General features: G+C 41.4%; 1 protein-coding gene across 3 annotated transcripts in view; it reads right to left on the bottom strand.

The window, feature by feature from the left end:
- Cab39l (calcium binding protein 39 like) overlaps positions 1 to 17,052 on the bottom strand; it is a 170,557-nt gene that overhangs the window by 63,819 nt on the left and 89,686 nt on the right. For all 3 annotated transcript variants that reach the window (XM_008824982.3, XM_008824983.3, XM_008824984.2), the window contains 2 exons: positions 15,719 to 15,860; positions 12,385 to 12,549 (listed from right to left, as the gene is read on the bottom strand). In XM_008824982.3, the coding sequence (XP_008823204.1) occupies positions 12,385 to 12,549; positions 15,719 to 15,829 (276 nt within the window). In that variant the 5' untranslated portion in view covers positions 15,830 to 15,860. The remainder of the gene's footprint in view (positions 1 to 12,384; positions 12,550 to 15,718; positions 15,861 to 17,052) is intronic.

Here is a 17,052-nt window from a genome sequence, read left to right as displayed (position 1 = left end):
ATCATTCCCACTTCCACCCCTTGATTCCTGGACCCATGAATCCTGGCTATAGGAGAAACTGTACCATATATTTGACACTGATTCAAAGCATACACCGCCTTCTGGAGGGCCCTGCCCCAGCCCTCCAGGCTATTGCCACCTAATTGGTGCTGTAACTGTGTCTTTAAGAGGCCTTTCCATCGTTCTATCAAGCCAGCTGCTTCAGGATAGTGGGGAACATGGTAAGACCAGTGGATTCCATGACCATGGGTCCACTGTCGCACTTCTTTGGCTATGAAGTGATTTCCCTGGTCAGAAGCGATACTGTGCAGAATACTATGGTGGTGGATAAGGCATTCTGTAAGTCCCTGGTTGGTAGTTTTGGCAGAAGCGTTACATGCAGGAAAGGCAAATCCATAACCAGAATAAGTGTCTATTCCTGTAAGGAGAAAACGCTGTCCCCTCCAAGATGGAAGTGGTCCAATGTAGTCAACCTGCCACCAGATTGCAGGTTGGTCACCACGGGGATCAGTGCCATATCGGGGGCTCAGTGTTGGTCTCTGCTGTGGGCAGATCTGGCACTCAGCAGCAGCTGTACCCAGGTCAGCTTTCGTGAATGGAAGTCCATGCTGTCAAGCCCATGCATAACCTCCATCTCTCCCACCATGGCCACTTTGTTCATGGGCCCATTGAGAAATGACAGGGATAGCTGAAGAAAGGGGCTGACAGTCCACAGAGCAGATCATCTGATCTACTTGATTATTGAACTCATCTTCTGCTGAAGACACTTTTTGATGAGCATTTACATGAGACACAAGTATGTTCACATCCTTTGCCCATTTGGAGAGATCTATCCACATACTTCTTCCCCAAATGTCTTTCTCACCAATTTTCCAATCATGCTCCTTCCAAGTCCCTGACCATCCATTGGCTGACCATTGGCTACAGCCCATGAATCAGCATATAATCGCACTTCTGGCCATTTCTCCTTCCAAGCAAAATGCACGACCATGTGCACTGCCTGAAGTTCTGCCCACTGTGAAGACTCTCCTTCCCCAGTGTCCTTCAGGGTTGTTCCAGAAATTGGCTATAATGCCACAGCCGTCCACTTCTGAGTGGTGCCTGCATAGCGTGCAGAACCATCTGTACACCAAGCCCTAGTCTTCTCTTCCTCAGTCAACTGATCGTAGGGCACACCCCCATGAAGCCATAGGTGTATGCTTGAGAACAGGAGGCATTGTAACAGCAGTAGAAACCATAGGCATTTGGGCAACTTCTTCATGTAACTTGCTTGTGCCCTCTGGGCCTGCTCGGGCCAATCATGTATATACCACTTCCATTTGATAATGGATTGTTGCTGTGCATGTCCTACTTTATGGCTTGGGGGGGCCAGATAACACCCAGCTTATGATAGGCAGCTCTGGTCTCATGGTGACTTGGTGGCCCATTGTCAAACATTCAGTTTCCTCTAAGGCCCAATAGCAGGCTAAGAGCTGTCTCTCAAAGGGAGAACAGTTGCCCTCAGATGAAGGCAAAGCCTTACTCCAAAATACCAATGGCCTCCACTGTGATTCCCCTATGGGGGCCTGCCAGAGACTCCAAACAACATCTTTATCTGCCACTGATACCTCAAGCACCATTGGGTCTGCTGGATCATATGGCCCACAGGGCAGAGCAGCTTGTACAGCAGCCTGGACCTGTTGAAGGGCCCTTTCTTATTCCAGGCCCCACTCAAAGGTAGCTGCCTTCTGAGTCACTTGATATATGGGTCGTAGTAACACACCCAGGTGAGGAATGTGCTGTGTCCAGAATCCAAACAGGCCCACCAAGAGTTTTGTGCTTCTTTCTTGGTGGAGGGAGGGGCCAAGTGCAACAAATTATTCTTCATCTTAGAAGGAATGTATCTGCATGCTCCACACCACCGAACTCCTAGAAATTTCACTGAGGTAGAAGGCCCTTGAATTTTGGTGGGATTTATTTCCCATCCTCTCATGTGCATATGCTTTACCAACAAGTCCAGACTATCTGCTACCTTCTGCTCACTGGATCCAATCAGCATAACATTATCAATATAGTGGACCTGTGTGATACTTTGTGGAAGAGTCAAGCAATCAAGTTCACTTTGAACCAAGTTATGGCACAATGCTGGAGAGTTAATATACCCTTGAGGCAGGACAGTAAAGGTATACTGTTGGCCTTGCCAGCTGAAAGCAAATTGCTTCTGGTGGTCCTTATGAAATGGTATCAAGAAGAAAGCATTTGCCAAATCAATAGCTGTATACCAGGCACCAGGAGACGTATTAATCTGCTCGAGCAAGGAAACCACATCTGGTATAGCAGCTACAATTGGAGTCACTACTTGATTAAGTTTTCAATAGTCAACTGTCATTCTCCATGACCCATCTGTCTTCTGCACAGGCCAAATAGGAGAGTTAAAGGAACATGCATCTTCCAAATCGTTGTTGGTGGCACTAATTTCTGCAGTCCCTCCAGGGATGCGATACTGTTTTTGGTTCACTATTTTCCCTGGCAGAGGCAATTCCAGTGGTTTCTATTTGGCCTTTCCAATCATAATAGCCCTCACTCCACTATCCTGAATCCTATCTAGAACCATCCCCACAGGCAACCCAAAGGCATGCCTAAGTGCCCTAGGCACTTCCCATCAATCTACTCAAGTTCCCATCTAATCAAGTTGACAGTGGAAATGAACTATCACATTCTATATTTGCCTTCTTGGTGGAAAGATCAGTGCAGATGCCTGCTGTCTGTCATGGACAGTCAAGCTTTTTAGGTTCTCCTGGAATCAGTGTCAACTCAGAACCAGTATCCAATAGGCCGCGGAATGTCTGATTATTTCCTTTCCCCCAATGTACAGTTACTCTAGTAAAAGGCCGCAGGTCCCTCTGGGAAGGATGGGTGAGAGGTGAACAGCATAACTCTTTGGTACTGTGACACAGTCCTTCCTCAAGGGCACCTGGCCTTCCCTTCATTCAAGGGGTTCTGGGTCTGTAAACTGTCTCAAGTCTGGAAATTGGTTGACTGAGTGAGATTCCCTATTGCTATGATCCAATATTGACTTCCTGTCATTTGTCCTAGAGCTTTTCTGCTTATACAGATCAAATAAAAACAGTAGCTTCTTATGTATGTGGTCCCTGGAAACACCATGATTGATTAGCCAGTACCATAGGTCCATTCCAGTCGTGCCATTGTAGGTATTGTTTTGCCTTTGCCGCCCATTACTATAAGTACGCTCACCTTGTCTTTGGTAATTCATCGCTGTCACCTGACCCCTACTCTGATGTCCTTTTACACCTATTATATTTACATTTAATTTATGCAATTGAGCAGCAGCATCTCCAACTGTAAGATTCGGCATAAGGAAAAGAGCAAAAACAAAGCTCTTCAAACGTTCTGGTGTCTCGGTACTTTCCATCTTATAAAATCAGTAAAAGGCATGTCCCCTGGGCCCTCCCATTGTGGAGGATTTGGTGTTGCACTGCGAATCCACTTGAGCATACCAATTTGCCTGAGCCTTACAATCCCTTCATTAACACTAAGCCAAGAGGGATATCAGGTATCTCCAGCTCTGTCAGTAGGCCATCTTTTGATAAATAAATACCTCAGCCAACCAAATAAACTTTTAACACCTTTTTTAACTGTACAAGCTCTCATATTAAACCTAGAATCTCTAGTCAGGGGGCCCATGTCAATAAACTCAGCCTGATCCAATTTTATGTTCCTTCCACCATTATCCCATACCCTTAAAATCCATTCCCAGACATATTCACTACACGTCTGGTTGAAGTAATTGGCAGAGTCACTAAGTCCTTTAGCGGTGTAGAGCTTCTCCTCATTGTCGTCATTTTTGGACTCTGGTTATAGGTCTAGAGGCAACAACAACTGGGCCCTGAGGGACATCAGCTTCATCTTGCTGAATGGGATTAGTTTCCTCAGTGAGATTAGATTCCTCAGGCAAGGGTAGGGAGGGTGGGTCTGCTGAGGGTGGGGAGATTAATTCATCAGGTGAAGCAAATTCCTCAGAGTCTGAGGATTCAAAATCCTCAGCCTCCTCAGGGTTCTCCCATACATCTCCATCCCACGTGTCAGGATTCCAATCTTTCCCTACCAATGCCCTCACCTTTATTGTGACACCCTTCGAGGCTGGGAATTAAATTTGAGTTGTAGGTCAGCCAAATGTATAATAAGGGCTCCAGCTTGATTTTCTGCAGCTTTAGCCCTCTGGCTGCTGGAGAGAAGATTCTCTTCCAGGGCACACTTGGAAACTTTCAAACTGTTGATTCGAATCTGGAGCTTGTCAATTTTATCATTAAGCTCATTGTTCATCTTCATCACTTTATCCAGAGGTGCTAGAAGTAACCAGCCGGCATCATTATTTTTCTTATTTTTCTACAAATTGCCAAATGTTTTATGTATAGAGTCACTAAATTTCTTGCTCTTCACAAGAGGTGAGTTATGAGATTCAAATGCATCTATCTCCATAATTGTTTCAAATAGTCTACACCATGGATTTTCAGTGCTCTCCATGCTACCTGAAGACTCTGAGTTGGAGAGCCTGCTCCAAATACCAACAAGCCCATTAAAGAAATTCATCCTTCCGGTTCTGTTTCTCTAGAACCACTCCTGGTACTACAATCTGTATTAGTTTGTTTCTTCATGGCTGTGACAAAACACTCTGACCACTACCAACTTGGGGAGGAAAGGGTTTATTTATCTTACATCTCTCATCTGCTTTCTTATGCAACACAGGCCTACCTGCCCAGGGGTGGCACCACCCACAGTGGGCTGGGCCCTCCCACATCGCTCATCAAGAAGATGCCCCTCAGACATGGCCACAGGCCAGTCCAATAGAGACAAATCCCCAATTGAGGCTCCCTCAACCCAGGTGTGTCAAGTTGACACTAAAGCTATCCAGCACAACTAGCAATCATTTGTTGAATGACTGAATGAATGACATATAAGGGAGGCTGAAAAACCCAAGAGCATGTTTGCTGACCAGGCATTTTCAAGCTTCTGGTGAGGGCCTTGTCCTAAGTTAATTTATCCAAAAAAAGCATAAATGACGTAGCCATGTTCAGAAGAGAGAAAAGTCTTGAGTGGGCAATCCATCCGTGCATGAAAACATTAACCCATCCTGAGGACTTTGTCATCATGACTCACACTCCACCTCTCAGTACCCACTACTTAGGGACTGAGCCTCAACATGAGTTTGGTGGAGGACAAACCATAGCACCTATAATTTACAAATAGTATTTATCTTTCCTAGTGTGTGGGTCTATAATGTAGAATAGATCTAACACCTCCAAAGTTCTCCCATGCCCTCCTGTAATTAGCATCTTTTCCTACTCCCCCTCCTCTGCCACTTAGAAGTTTGTTTTCTATCCCATTTTTACTTTCACAGAAAAATCATTTAAGCAGAAGCACAACATGCAGCCTTCGAGTCTGACTTCCCTCATGCTGCATGTTGCACTTGATTCACCCAGGCTTTGCCCTGACCAGGAAATGGTTTCTTTCCATTGCTGAGCTCATTGCACGGCTCTGACACAGGCCATTTACCATTCTCCACCTGGGAGATACTTGGCATAGTTCCAGTTTTTACTACTTAGCAATAAAGCCAATATAGCCATTTATGTTTAGTTTTTTTAAAACATGAAAATAGATTTTTATTTCAGTTTAGATCAGTACCCATGAGTCAACTTCTTGTTCTGTCTTTAGCTTCAGCCTCTCCAGTGCTAGTGTTATCTCAATGTCATGTCTGAGGGGCATCTTCTTGATGACTGATGTGGGAGGGCCCAGCCCACTGTTGGTGGTACCATTCCTGGGCAGGGGCCAGGGGAGCAAGCCAGTAAGCAGCATTCCTCTATGGCCTGTGCTCCAGCTCCTGCCTCCAGGTTCCTGCCCTGAGTTCCTACCTTGGGCTCCTGGATGAACTGTGATCCAGGAGATGTAAGACAAATATTTCTGTTCAGAAACCCAAGTTGTTAGTGGTCAGAGTGTTTTGTCACAGCAATGGAGAAACAAACCAGAACACTAGTGAATTATCCAATCTTAGTGTTCTGTCATACAATAGAAAACAGACTTAAGACAACACTGTGATTCAAAAAAGAAAGAAAGAAAGGCTGGTAAGAGAGCTCAGTCAGTAAAGTGCTTGTATGAGGACCTGAGTTTGATTACTAGAACCCAAGTGAAGATGGATGGAGAGAACAGATTCCACAAAGCTGTCCTCTGACCCCCACAGGGAAGATTTCATGATTTCAGTCTCATTTTCATAATAAAATAAAAAAATTATAAGGTCAGTTTAATTGGGGACAGGGAACAGGAAAAGATTTTAGGGGTAAAATTTTTCATAAATATAGAAATACAAAGCAGTTTAACAAGAATGGTCAGGTGTTTTTTTTTTTTGCTGGCTTTCTTTCTAATGTGATGAATATATGTAAAGAAAGGGAGTCTGGAGGCCCTACTGTGTCTGACAGGCATGGGTTTCAGGACATCAGACATGTCCTCTGGGGCTCCAAAGTCTCACAATCCAGTTAAGCTAGCCTTTAACCGGTTCATCTTGGTTTGAGATTTAACCTTTAATCAGCTCATCCTGGTTCTATAAACATGCTACCATTATTAGAATGATAAATAGCTTGGAGAATGCCTTTTTCCTGCTCATCACTAGATCTTTCCTTGAATGTGTAATACCAGTGGGCATCAACCAGCCAAGGGCCTGTGCTATTCTTGTCGACCAGGGCAATACCAACCAGTTTGCTGTAACCCCTTCCAGTCTACCTATAAAGTAGACTCTGCAGATGCCATCTAGAGCGTTTATTCTTAGCATTTGGAATATTTGTTATTCAAGTGGCCACCCTCACTCTTGGCTCGAAATGCCTTTGCCTACACTGTTGTATAAGATGCTATGCTCTAGGTTGATAGTAGCAAGAAGTAATCACTAGAGGTTATCACAGTGGAGTTTTGTGCTGTTTTGACCTGTTTTCTCATTTTAGCCTGCACATTTGACTTTGCACTCACCCTTATTTAGCAAGGCATACCTGCCTTTAAACAAATGCACCAACCTTGACATGAAACACATTTTAAATCCTTGGATCTTTTACCACTTTCAAAACATAAAAGTACCTAAAGCTGTATCTTGAATAGAGGCCAAACCTCAAAAGTCACAGCTCTGAGTTTGATCCTGAGCCCACAAAATCAGAAGCCTTACCATTTCCGTCATAAGACCTTTTATTTTAGATTTTTTTAGATATGGTTTCACTGTACAGCCCTGGCTGGCCAGGAACTCACTATGTAGACCAGGCTGGCCTCTAGCTCGCACAGAGATCTGTCTGCCTCTGCCTCCCCTGTGCTGGGATTAAAGGCATGTACCCCCATGCCTGATAAATCTTTTAATTTTTTTTTAATCTTTTATTCGCATATTAGGTAGAGCAAAGAGGGACATACTAGTTATAAAACTGAACTATTCTGGTGTTTTTAGAGGGAAAATAACAGAAACTCTGTCTGGACCTGGAGCACTGTAGGAGGCTGACCACTGCTGCTGGAGGCCGGGGCTCCTGGGGCAATGGCAGGAAGCAGGTGTAGAATTTCCCACGGAAAATTCTAGGGCCTCCACTCAGGTGCCAGAGAATCCTCTACATTGATCACCAGAGAAGCTCTCCAAAGGGAAAAGGGCATGTAACTGTCCCAAGGAAGGTACATGGGAGGTGGGAGATCAGTAGAGCCATCCCAGAGAGGGCCTGTCCTCACATCTCTACCCTAGGATCCTGTGTAGGTCTTCTCTAGAAGTACAAAACAAGGGCTCACTCCTTGGTCTCTTGTTGACCTTACAGATAGTCCCATACCAATCCTGCAAGCTTAGCATCAGGTAGAAAATTCTTTTTCAAGCTCCTCTGGTTAAGACCCTGGCAACTGCTCTTGGACACTGTCTGAATCTTCTCTTGGAGGGACACTTCATATTTAACTGCTTTTTGTTTCCCAACAGAGGTCCAGACTTCCCAGTACTCCATGGTCTAACTAAATGGCCTGAGGACTTTCCTGGTTCCTGTTTTCTTTTCCCTTCATTGGATGCCTGGGTGCGCTCAAGCTTCCAGTTCTACTGACGCCTCCTCCAATTTTCACTCCCGAGCTGCATCCTGGGATTCTTTTCACTGCTGCTCCAAGGTTTATTCCAAAGTGGGGCCAAGAACTGACACTTATCTGTTCTAATGAGATCCAAGAGTCTGGAGGTGCCAAAGGGCAGGTCTGCCAAGTATAGAAAACCACTCAGTCTGCTTCACTCAACACACACTGTCAATACACCATCAAAGGTTCAAGGACAACAGATTAAACAGCATGGTGCAGACACAACTTCACTCAGAATGCTTCACATCACCATTATTAAAGGTTCTTATCTTTCTTCTATGCCTTCCTTTGGTTGTGATTCTAAAGCCTTTTTCCACCCCCTGTTCTAAACCCTTCTCTTCTCTGTTTCTACCCCATCAGCCTTCTGCCAAAGAAGACATTTCTCATATTTCTGTTACTGTACTCTGCAAAGGGAGTCTAAACCCTTTGCTTTCTTTCAAGATATTGACTAGAGATTTCAACCTTTCACAACTAACAACACCCCCAAGCCCCGAAGATGGACTCTAAACAAAAGTTCATGTTCTTTGTTTTTCCTTTGTTTTTTTCTTCTCTGCCAGAAATTCTTCATCCTCCTAGGTTATCTGGCAAGAGTTGCAGTCCATCCCTAAAACAATAATTTTTCCTCCCAGTTACAACAACATCAGAAATTCTAGTCAAATTGTTGTGCTCTTCAAAGAAGCACAGTGAGCGATCACTTACTTTCTGAAATGCTATGATCATCACTCAAGAGTCTGAATTGTCTTCTAAACAATTTACTAATTCCTCAAGAAAAATGGCTTATCAATGTGTCTCAAATTGTAGGGATTTGTTTGTTTTCGCTTTCTGGTAGGGTTTTGCTACACAGCCCGGGCTAGCCTAGAAGGTGTGACCTTCTGTCTCAGCCTCCTACCTGAATGCTGGAATTATAGGTATGTACCACTACATTTCCTTTTATTCTAGGTTCCTTTGCTTCTACTTTGACTCTACATTTACATACATTTACCTCTACCTTGATTCCTATATCCATCCAACCAACCAAACATGGTGTGGGAAACACAGTCCTAGCACTGAAGGTACTTTCAAGACAAAAGGGGCGTCCTAGTGCTACCTATGAACCAAGAGATGGGATTAGGGGTTCTGCATAGTTAGAGTAAGTTTTGAAGCCAGGAATTTTATCAAGCTGACATTAGCTCACATAGATACTTTGGTCTTAAGGAAACAGCAGTCTAGGGATTATCATCCTGCTGCAGTTCACAGAGATACACAGCACATTTCTGTAAGCAGGCTAATAATGCTGATATACTTCCTTCTTCCTAGAAATACTGTATGTAGTTGATGGGATGCTTAAAATTGAACTGTCCTACATTTTAACTGCTTTTCATTCATTCATTTATTCAAGCAACAAATATTTACTAGGGGTCAGGGGAGAAGGGCAGCTGCATGTACTGAGTATCTCATTCATTCATAATTATGTTCTAGGCATTGGGCTGTTACCATTTGAATAAATAAAAGTTAAGAACAGTCTGCTTTCTTATTATCATAGCAACAGACAGTTATAATGATTGATTGTTTTTTCTTTAGAAACAAGGTTTCACTATGGAGCTCAGGCTGGCCTGGGCCTTACTAGGTAGCCTACTACAGTGGTCTTCAAGTAATGATTCTACTGCCTCTGCTTCCCAAGTGCTAGGAATGCAAGCCTGCACCATGTCCAGCATAAGGAGAGTTTTTACTGGTTTCCTTTTCTCCCTTTTTATTCAAATGTGAGTTTTCAATCATCAGTAAAAACCCATTATATCTAGTATATTACTCTGGAGGGGAGTCAAGCATATAATGTATTTTAGGAGGAAAAATAATCTACTAAAGTAATTATGTTTAGCCTCTGCCTCTGAAGACTCCATCTCTAGTTAGAGAAAACTCAAAACAAGAAGACACTCCTGTCCTCCCAAGGATTCTCAAGGAATCCTAGAGCTTTCTTTGGCACACTCCTTCCTGTCTCCCAGTACAGCACTTTGAACTGCACCTGATTTTCTTCTCTGCATCTTCAAAGTGCAATGACCCTGGGTCATATTCCTTCCAGTGTCCAACTGTAAACTGGGCTAATCTCATACACTCAAGTGAGCACAAGCAATAGCGACAACAGCCGTGGCTATCCTCAGGGATCTATGCAAAATGGTAGTAATTTTAGAGAGATACAACTGTAACCAGATGGGACTCTTTTTCCTATGCAAGGTCATTGTCCAACTAAATATCAAACAAAGTGGAAAAGAAAGAAAGAAAGAAAGAAAGAAAGAAAGAAAGAAAGAAAGAAAGAAAATGGACCTACTATATAGTGCAGTGGGTGAAAGTGCTTGCCACTCAAGCCAGATGACCTGCATTCCATCCCTAGAACCCACGGTGGAAAGAGAGAACCAGCTCCCTAAAGTTGTCCTCTGACCTCTGTATTGCACCGTGTTCTTCTACTATGCAAACTTCTACAAATGTTCGTGCTATCTAATTTTAAGGTAAATAAAAGAAAGGCAAAAGACAGACATAGTAAGAGTATACTTTGATTCCATATACAGCAGTTTGAAAAGAAAGTGGGGCAGAGGCTTAGGAAGCTAGGCACAAGGAAGAGATTGTGGGGCCAGCAATGTCAGTCAGAGAAAGAAAGGGAAAGACAGGTGTATCTGAGAGGAACAATGAGCTAAAGTCTGGACTCTTTCGGGTCCTTACCCAGCACAGCCCGAATGTATGACTCCCAGGCAGTCTTGTTTTGTAGCCTCTTCCAGCCAGCCAGCCAAAACACTCCCCCATCTAATCTGCCCAGGGCACTGTGGGCTGCTATTTCCACAGATCCTTGGAGCCCTGACCTTATCTCAGTTGAATCACTGTAATTAGTTTTCCCTCTACTTGTTTGTGAATAAAGCTAAAAGCAATTCGCTTGAGAAATCTGCATATCTCCTGTCTCTGAAAATCAACTGAAAGCAAATACTCACTTGGTACCACCATATATCCCTGTAGAAAACATGCAAGAAGTGGTAGGATGCCTGCCACTTAACAGTGAATACCTAGACCCGCCTATGCTCATGTTTCCACTCAATACCACTCACTATTCTAAGAGATATAATAAATAATAATAATAATAAAATGCTATACATATTTACAACTCACATTTCTAAGTGTTTAATTATTTAGATAAATTTGATTATACTGCTTTCAAAATGAGAAAAAAGCATACTATCTCATTAGCATTTAACAAACTTCTCAAATCACTGGTATAATACTTTAATGAGAAGAACTGGCCTGGCCTATGTTTGAATTCCATTTTCTGCTCTTAGTAACTGTGTAACTTTGGGAAAATTACTTTAAAATTCTGAATCTTGGGTTCTTCTATAGAACAGAATGAACAAGGCCAGGGAGATGACTCAGTGAGTAAAGGTTTTCGTGTGCAGACCTGAAGATCTGAGTTTGATCCCTGAATCCACAAGGTGGCAGGAGAGAACTTGACCTTTGACCGCCACACACAAAACTTAAAATGGGATGAATAATGTGGTATTCACCATAAAGATAGTTTTAAGAACTAAGTGAGTTGTGTGTTTGAAACTGAACCTAGCACACAGTAACAAGTGCTACGGACTGCTAGCAAGCAGTCATCAACCCCCCTGCACAAGGCTCAACCACAGCAGGCCCCTTTGCTTCTACTTGTTAATTTTTTTTAATTTTAATTTTTTAATTTTATGTGTATGTGTGTATTTTCTGCATGTAGGTAAGTGCACCCGTGTTGTGCAATGCCCCAGGAGGTCAGAAGAAGCTGTCGGATCCCCTGTGACTGAAGTTATGGAGAGTTGTTAGCTGCCATGTGGGTGCTGGGATTTGAACCCAGGTCTTCTGCAAGAACAACCAGTGTTCTTAACCGCTGAGCCATCTCTCCAGCCCCTCTACTTTTTTTTTTTTTTTTTTTTTAATGTGTATGAGTATATTGTCTGCATGTAGGTGGGTGCAACTATGTTGTGCAATGCCCATGGAGGTCAGAAGAGGGCTTCGGATCCCCTGGAACTAGAGTTACTGATGGTTGTTAGCCACCATGTGAGTGCTGGGAATCAAACCTAGGTCTTCTGCAAGAGCAGCCAGTACTCCTAATCACTGAGTCATCTCTCCAGCCCCTGCTCTACTTTTTTAGTAAGCCTGATTAGAAAGGTTTTATGAAAGTCTGTCTGTTGGTATCATATATGGACATCAATAATTTAAAAAGCGAAATGCAGACACTTAGAGAACAGAAACAGAATGGAAATCCTTTCACAGCTCATTCACCTCAAAGTCTATGAGTTGCAGGTCGGCAATCAGTGTCACCAGCAGCCCACTATTGTAGAGTTCTTGTGCCAGCTGGGCCACTGCCTCAGTTGGGGGCTCCTTGTCATTTGCACCACACAGAATTTCTTTCATTGCTTGCAGCGATTTTGATACTTCTTCTGAAGCCTAGTGACCAAAAAGTATGTTCATCATTAAAAAGAATTTCAGCCCATAAGTAATCAAACAAAAACCCCCACTTCTTAGGAGGCCCTGCTTACTTAAAGTCAAAGATTATTGTATAGTTACAAATAAATGAAAGCAACAACAACAAAAACAAAAATATTAGGTGTTGCTTTTTATCTTAGAGAATACTAATACATATAAAAAGATCTCTAATACTTCTTCTTAGTAAACGTAATAGAAGGAATTTTCCCTCAAAACACATGCATAGCTTAATTGCATAGTAACTAAAAGAAAGTATACTCTTGAAAATTAAGCTGAGCCTGTTTTGAAGACTTATCAAGAACTACAAGTCTTTATTAAGCCCTATGCTAAATTCTTTTTAATGAACCACTACTCTTTTGATCTTTTAATGGTCCAGGTATAAAACCCTAAGTTGTCAGAACTTACAAGTGCTGTCAGTCCACTTATTCTTCATACACAGCCGTCATTTTTGATATTTGTAAAATGTAAAATAATTCACTATAGTTGAAGAATAAGGGGCAAATCTACAGAAGTGAAAAGTAGATCAGTACCTGTCAAGGCTTAGGGGGTTGGGTGCAAGGAAAAACTGCTAATAGGTGCAAGGTTTCTTCAGGGGCTGATGGAAATGGTCTAGAATTAGACAGTGGTGATAGCTGCACATATAGCTTTGTGAATTATAAAACCACTGAACTGAGAAATTACATAATTGAGAATTATATCTCAAAAAAATCTCATTAAATTAATACTGGTGATGAAACACTAATCAGGTTAACAATTTGGCTTTCTGACTATTTTTAAAGAAGGATGGTTTTATGACTTTCAATTACAGTATCACAGTCATCAAAAATGAAGAAAATGAGGCAAATTATATAAAAACAACTTATATCAGCATGGTACTACTTTTTTTAAAAGGCATTTTCAGATGCTTTAATTTATTAAGGGCTTAAGGCTAATTATAAAGGGGCTGGAGAGATGGTTCAGCAGTTAAGAGCACTGGCTGCTCTTGAAGGGGACCCAGGTTTGGTTCCTAGCACTCACATGGTAGCTAACAACCATCTGTAACCCCAGTTTCAGGGGATATGATGCCCTATTCTGACCTCCACGGGCACTGCATGAGACAGGTGAACTTACATACATGCAGGCAATACACTCATACACATAAGATAAAAATAAATAAAATATAAATAAAAAGAATAATTGTAAAGAAAATCCCTCTGTAAGGGTCAAGAGGCAGAACATTTCCAGCATCTGAAAACTCCCTTTAACTTTTATGTCTTTCATTACATGGCTATAATTTGGATCTTTGTGCCCAAAGGCCCATGTGTTAAAGGCTCCATGCCCCGCGTGGCACTATTGGGAGGTCTCTCCTAGTCACTGGGGGTGCACCTTTGAATGAGACTATGGAATGGACTAGAGTCTCTTCTCTTTTTCTTTCCCATTCTAGCCACAAGTATTTCACATGTCCCAGCATGATGTGCTGTCTCTACCAGAGGCCACAAAGCTGCAAGACCAACCCACCACAGACTGAAGCTTCTGAAACTCTGAGCCAAAATAAACATTTCTTTCTTATGAGCTGATCATCTCAGGTACTTTGTTACAGGGTCAGACCATGTCCACAGTAATGACTGCTTTACTTTTCTCTAGTGTTCTTACCTATGTGTGCTACTCAAATCACATAGTTGTAGCTCCTCTGATTTTGAACTATGTCATAAAACAGACCTGTACTCTTTCATGGTCTGCTTCCTGACTCAGCATCTCACTGGTGGGATTCATCTCTGCTGCTGCATGTGGGCCACAATTCACGTACTGCCATCATTTCTACTACTCCGAAACTCATGGCTGTGCCAGCGACTAAGTCTTTCTTGGTCTTAGTGTTTGTGGATTTAGGGGTTGTTCTCATTGAGAAGTTATGGACTACAATGCTGTGTGCATTCTCACACATTTCTCCTAGTGCAAATGTTCAAGAATATCTCTGATACCTAGTACGAACCCGTAGCCTCTTAGCACATACACCGCTTTCTGTTTAACAGATGTTACTAAACATGCTTCCAAAGCAGCTATAGCAACAGACACTTTTTATCACTCAAAGTGAGCAGAGTTACCATTGCTCTTCATCCTCGTCAACACTTAATAGTTTTGTCAAGATACTAGGTATATAATGTGAATTTCCTGCAAGTTTAATTGTCCTTTTCTTGATTTTTAAAAATATTTTATTTATTAGTTTTATTTTTTGTGTATGAGCGTATTGTCTGCATGCATGTAAGTGTCGTGAAATGCTTGAGAAGGTCAGAAGAGGGTGTCAGATTCCCCTAGAACTGAAATTCTGAATGGTTGTTAGCCACCATGTGAGTGTTGGGAATTGAACTCGGGTTCTTTGCAAGAGCAGCCAGTTCTTTTGACCACTGAGCCATCTCTCTTGTCCTGGTCTTTTCTTGATTATGAGTGAAAGGAAATTCTTGCTTTCTGTTGTTTGCCATTTAGTTACATATGCTCATGAAGACCATTTTGTTGTTGTTTCTATTTGAACCAACATTTAACTAGATATTACAAAGAATACTAGAATTAAAATAAGATGTTTCTCAACTCCTTAGAGAGTTTAAGATTATATTATGTACTGGGACAGAAAAAAACTATGATCCTAAAGTCACTTGCTTTATAACAGGTATCTTGAATCTTGACATAACCCAGTCATTTCAGAGAGAAAGCAAACAAGTAGGATTTAACATGTCTTTAAAAGAAGGACTAAACTCCCAAAGACCCTATCTATAAGAAGGTCTTGTTTGTCAGACTTTAAAACAATGTGAAATGAGCTTGCACTTTAACAGAAACCTTCAATCTTTAAATAAAAGATTCTTTTTTACATGTTGCTGTAAATGATACACTATTGTAACCCCTGAGATCTTGCTCTGCAGTCTACAGTGCAGGCCCCCGACCACAGGGAGGCTAAAGACTGTAGACAGCAAGCTAAGTATTCCCTGCAGCAGACTGAACAATTACTAGTGGCTTAAAACCTACAAACACCTTACATGTATTTCTAGAGACAAGTATACACATAACACAAACCATATCTACAATTATTCACGAAGCTTTTACACTTGTTTTTGGTCTTGAAATACATGTATTTTAAAAACATTTTTGCTTTGGCTCATACCTTGTCTGTCTTTTTGTCTTGCTTTTCCAAAATGGCCAGGTTGTCTTTTAGAATTTTCACAATTTCTGCGGGATTTTTGTGTGATTTACTAAACAAAGGCATTCTTTTCATGTATAAAAATCTCTTCTTCCAATATGGAATGCTAAAAAGCAAACAAATAACCAGAAAAAACATGATAAGTTTTAACTTTTTGTCAGTATTTTGACTTATTTTTATGTTTATAGAACACAATTCCAATTAGTTTAATAAAATCATCCAATATTTAGACAATTCAAGAGCTTATATTCAGCCAGCATTTACCTGTATGGCAATATTTCTGCAGGCTCTACTGTTTTTTGCTTTATATCTTTTGTTGAATTTTTGTGGATTTTATACAATATACTTTAATCATATTTAGATCTCCTCTATCTGCACACCCCCAATAGCCCACCCACACATTCTGTCTTATATATTAAAGCATAACTTTTTTTTTTTTCTGTCTTTTTGAGACAGGGTCTCCCTGTAGCCCTAGCTGGCCTGGATTTGCTATGGAGACCTCGAACTCACAGATATCCGCCTGCCTCTGCCTCCTGAGTGCTGGGATTAAAGGCGTGTGCCACCATACCCGGCCTAAAGCATAACTTTTAACTCTTAACATGCTTTAATTGTTATATCTAGATGTATGAAAAGCTTTCAATAACATCAGTTCAATAATTTGAAACATTAAAAGTGATCAAACTGAGTTTCAGGTTTGATGTCAAATTTAAATTTAAATTTAAATAATAAATAACTAAAAAAGGTAAAACAAAGTGGGATTAGGATTCAGATATTATTATGAAGCAGTATTTTAAAGTGTTCTAATAAGTACTGATGGCAATCACAAAATTGCAGTGTAAAATTAGAACCTGTCCTTATTTTGTCTTCAAATATTCATGATGAACAAGTGTCTTGTATCCTCACTGTCACAGAGGAGGGTGAGGGGGTTGGCAGAGCTTCAACTGCAGTTGCTGAGAACACTTATTACACTGACTAGAGAAATGACTACCACTACTTGACCATAATGGAAAGTTCTGACCAGCAAAAGAATATTTATTAATTTATACCTATTAATAAAAACATTTCAGACATTAAAAAAATAAGATACAGTAAGTCCAAAGTCTCTATGGCCCAAGCACCCAGAGATGACAGCCATCACCAGGCATACATTCCCTTTTTATTTTTTCTACACATTCAAAGATAAATATATGTTTTAAGCAAAACTAGAATAATACTAAACAAAATACTTGGTCACTACTCTCAGTTTTTTCATACACTAAGTATTCTGTGGGCAGGCTGAGGTCTACTAAAATATTTTA

The sequence above is a fragment of the Nannospalax galili genome, unplaced genomic scaffold (genome assembly GCF_000622305.1).
Source record: "Nannospalax galili isolate Female #2095 unplaced genomic scaffold, S.galili_v1.0 scaffold488, whole genome shotgun sequence".
Taxonomy (NCBI): Eukaryota; Metazoa; Chordata; class Mammalia; order Rodentia; family Spalacidae; genus Nannospalax; species Nannospalax galili.
Note: the sequence above shows the minus strand (reverse complement) of the source record. Positions and strands in the feature narration are given on the sequence as shown.